Source organism: Stegastes partitus, unplaced genomic scaffold (assembly GCF_000690725.1).
Source record: "Stegastes partitus isolate 25-593 unplaced genomic scaffold, Stegastes_partitus-1.0.2 Scaffold590, whole genome shotgun sequence".
Classification (NCBI taxonomy): domain Eukaryota; kingdom Metazoa; phylum Chordata; class Actinopteri; family Pomacentridae; genus Stegastes; species Stegastes partitus.
Genome location: NW_007578321.1, coordinates 135597 through 140117, shown reverse-complemented (window position 1 = coordinate 140117; position 4521 = coordinate 135597). Strand labels below are relative to the sequence as shown.

At 40.6% G+C, this 4521-nt stretch overlaps 1 protein-coding gene across 1 annotated transcript in view; it reads left to right on the top strand.

Moving 5' to 3' along the window:
• npr2 (natriuretic peptide receptor 2) overlaps positions 1–4521 on the top strand; it is a 79891-nt gene that overhangs the window by 65633 nt on the left and 9737 nt on the right. Inside the window, exons 16-17 of the mRNA XM_008289045.1 lie at positions 2779–2925; positions 3537–3660. Coding sequence (XP_008287267.1) covers positions 2779–2925; positions 3537–3660 — 271 coding nt within the window. The remainder of the gene's footprint in view (positions 1–2778; positions 2926–3536; positions 3661–4521) is intronic.

Below are 4521 nucleotides of genomic sequence, written 5' to 3'. Positions count from 1 at the left end.
TGCTTCATATCATGATGCTGCCACCACCATGCTTCACATCATGATGCTGCCACCACCATGCTTCATATCAGGACGCTGCCACCACCGTGCTTCACATCATGATGCTGCCACCCTCATGCTTCACGGTGGAGATGGTTTGTTCATCATGGCGTGCATTGTCTGGCGTCTAAACACAACGTCTAGTCTTATGGCCAAGAAGCTTAATTTTGGTCTAATCAGATGAAAGAATCTTCTTCGAGTCTCCACACGCCTTCTGGTAAACTGTAGTGTAGATTTAAGATGAGCTTCTTTCAACAGTGGAATCTACTTTGCCACTCTCCCATAAAGCCTTGACTGTTGAAGAACAGTTGTTGTTTGCACATTCCCTCCTATTTTAGCTGCTGAAGCTTGTAATTTCCTTAAGAGGAGTGATAGGTGTCTCGGTGGCCTCTCATGTCTCTTTCTTGCATCATCACGCAGGTTTTGAGGACATCCTGCTCTGGGCTGATTTACACATGGGCCATACTCCTTCCATTTCTTACTGATTGATTTAGCTGTAGTCCAAAGATATTCAGTGACATTTTCTTCTGTCCATCCCCTGACATGTGCTTTAAATGGCTTGGAGTCTTCTTCAGTCTTCATGGTGTAGTTCTAACCAGCAGCACTGATTCACCATTGACTGGGTCTTCCAGAGACCGGCACCTTTATACTACAAACATCTGAGACACAGTCACTGCACTCAGATGATCTCCATTTAAAACTGTGTCGTTTGCTTTTAATTAATTGACATTACTTGGAAGAAATCTGTTTTCCCTTTGACATTACAGTCTTTCTTGTAACTTCTTGTCATATTAAAACGATCATGATTGAATGTTGAACAACGATAAAAGGAGAAAACTCCCAAGAGGGCTGAATTCTCTTTACAGGCGCTGTATTTCTACATGAGGCCTCTGAATGAGCAGCTGTGTGAAGCTGTCTTGGCCGAGCCTGTATTTAACAAAGTGCCAACGAGTGGTTTTATTTGTTTAATTCTAATTGCTCACTCATTTCACACATAAAGGTCAGTTTGTTTGTCATGGTTAGCGCTACACAGCCTGTAAAAACACTGCACAGTGTGTTCTGTTGTCTGGTCAAACTTTGTCAAGCCTCAGAAACTAATCCTGATGATGTCGTAACTGTTATATCAGCACGGGCTACAAGACTGAAATATTAAAACAGAAAGCTACGTTACAAGGGAAGGCCTAGCAAAAAAAACTAAACAAAAAAAACTAAACGTCATTTGTTGTATAATGGGAAATATGGGATTTAGTTTCTAGTAGGTTTTGGCTCCAATGACGAACTAAAAGTCAGGACATCTCAGCCTGTGTTGCTCATTTTATAATCTGTCTGTTGCGAGCTTTAGCTGCAATATCAAATCCAAACAAAGCAAATACCCCTTAGATTCTATAAATCTGGATTAAGTCATCAAGCAGCTCAAGTCCTCCGCCTACCACCATGTTCAAGGCTTTACCAGCTTTTCCCACAATACACAGAATATTATTAACGGCTTCTTACATGGACCAAGACGTCCCTGTTTCTCTAAATCCTGCTGCTTCCAGCAGTAGCTATGAACGGGTTGAGACAAGGGATGTCACATGGGTCAGTGGTTAGATTTGGCCTCTCTGACGTTTTTAGTTTTCAAGATTTATTTGGCATATTTTGCTTTAATTGCATAGTTTAACGTGAAGAGATAGATGTAGGGTTAGGGTTAGCCCAAATCCAACCGGGGACTCTGCAGTTATGTGGTAACCATGTGGCCTACTGTTTATTTACATCCCAGATTGTCTGGGAAAGTTTTCTTTTTCTTTTTGTGTTTTCTTTACTTTTTTTTTTTTTTTTCAAAATTTTCACTTCAATATGAGAACATCTGAGGAACTACTGACAGTGAAAGCCTGACGTGTTCGCTGCTTCTTTTCATCATGATATTGATTCAGAATCTGAAATATTGGACAAGTAGATCGAATAGTCTCTGATTATTTACCAAAAAATTGATAATGCAGAAGTATACAAATGATATTTTGTGAACCATATGTTGAAAACAACACATGTAGAGTCTTGTTTAATATGAAATACTTGGTGAAAAAAAAGAAAAGAAAAATTGTTAAACTAACTGAATGAGCTGGGATTACGAGTTGTACCACAAAACCAAAACACTTGCTAAATAGCCTGATAATACTAAAATAAAGTTATGGAGTTTATATATACATAGATGTGTATATGGGTATTTCATTTTTTAAATCTTCAGTAGTCCCCAAGATGTTGTCATTCCAACATAGCCTCAAATTTCAATGTGTGAGAAAATAATGCTGAAAGTAGGTAGACGGGCGATTTAAAAAAAAAAAAAAATCTCCCAAAGTTTTTGATATATCAAGCTAAAATTTTACAGATATAATTTTAAATATCTCTACTTTATGATAAAAAAAAAGAAAAGTTTCAAGCAAATCAGAGACGATTGATTAGAGATGGAATAACCCAACATCCTGGAAGCACTGATGTGCTCACATACTTGTTCTGATATTTAATTTTTATGATTAAATATTTGACTGTACATTTGTGTGTTATAAACCCTTTATGACACTTACTGCTATTTGCTATTGACTTATAACACTGCTTCTTATTTCTCTTCCAACACTTAATGCATACATACACTTGTTAATCTTCATGGTACTGCTCACACTGCTCACACACCAAGTCAAATTCGTTGTATGTGAAAACCCTATAGCGCAATAAATCCTTTCTGATTCTGGTTTCTCTCTCCAGGGAGGGCAGCACCAGTATTCTCAACAACCTGCTGTCCAGGATGGAGCAGTACGCCAACAACCTGGAGAACCTGGTGGAGGAGCGAACACAAGCCTACTTGGAGGAGAAGCGGAAAGCTGAAAACCTCCTCTATCAAATATTACCACAGTAAGTCAAAGTCAGACTCACGCTTTTGTCCTTCCAACCAAAAAGCCTAAAACTCCAATTAAGTTGAACCCGGCACCCAGACCGAGGTGCCGGCGCGTGACTCAGTGACACTTTGCCAACTGTGTTAAATCCTCGTATTAATTAAACACTCAGATTTCCTCCCAACGCGGTGTTTTATTAACAGATACACATTTCCCCGCGGTGTGATCTCACTGTAGATGAAAGGGAACACAGAGAGCTGACAGGCAAACCGCTCATTAAGGGGAGACGGCGGAACAGACATGATAGCGAGTTTAGGCATTTGGATAACACCGCAGTCACACATTCATCCTCTTTGGCTCCTTCGCTCCGTCAGCGCCAGTCAGACGGAGGAGGCCCTGAGAGGAAGGACAGAGATCGCTTCTCACCGATAGATTAAATGACTTCTGTTGCAGTGTTGCACAGAAAATGAACACGAGTGGAATTAGCAGAGCTGAACCGACGTTATGTAATTGTGTCTGAGTTACAACATGACATGTTTTTGCAAACTACCAACTGAGAATCCTGATATTTGTCTGACCGTTCTTGCAGATCTTGACCTTCTGTCTCTCTCTCTCTCTCTCTTCGTGCAGTTCAGTAGCAGAGCAGCTAAAAAGAGGAGAGACGGTGCAGGCAGAAGCCTTCGACAGCGTCACGATTTACTTCAGCGACATCGTGGGCTTCACATCCATGTCTGCGGAGAGCACGCCGCTACAGGTGCACATCGATCAATAGCTCCGGGGAGAGATTCCCGCTCTGCAGCTCGCTGCCGCTCACAGATTCGAAGGAGCGAGTTCACCTCTGCTGACTTTCCTCGACTTCGCCCAGGCTAACCTTGAGAGGTTTCTTTAAAAAAAACCTGGTGGTCGTGATCACAGTTTGGGTGAATTCTCCTTCTCTGCTCAGGCATTAAAGTGCTCGGCAGGTCTCTACCTACAGCGTGTCTCATAGTTCCCACAGTGCGTGTTCCCACACATGAGCTGCTGCGACTCAAAATAGTACAGTAGTTAGATGGAAGAGTGTGTTGACGCAGAGTTGAGTCACGTTATGCCACCACGTATCTCCCTCTAACTTGAATAAAAAGTCAGGCTTCTAGACTGAAGACACCGTCAGGCAGCAGGTGTCAAACGCTAACGAACAGCGTCAAGACAAACTTGAACCATCCGGAGATTTTTATATTTTCATCTTTATCACAGTTCTCTTTTAAAAATGTGTAGAAAAACAAGATTTAATAACCCTGAAGGAAAGTCTTGAGCCAGATAATTGCTCAGAAAAATGACTAATGATGCCTAAAAAGTAGAAAAGTAATAATATATAGGTGTGATACAAGACTGAAATACAATAAATAAGATAAAATAAGGCTCGAATAAACAGTAAGAGTAATGCTGGCAATTATACCAGAAAAACACAACATGTAATAACATCCAATCTAGTCGTAGGATCCTAGAAAAACAAAAACCTTCCAGAATAAAATCCGAACTGCTGTTTTCTGCATTCTTAAGTCATCACACAGCGACAAAATCTATTATAAATGGTTCATAACTCACCATAATGTGAGCACATATCAGGACATTTGTG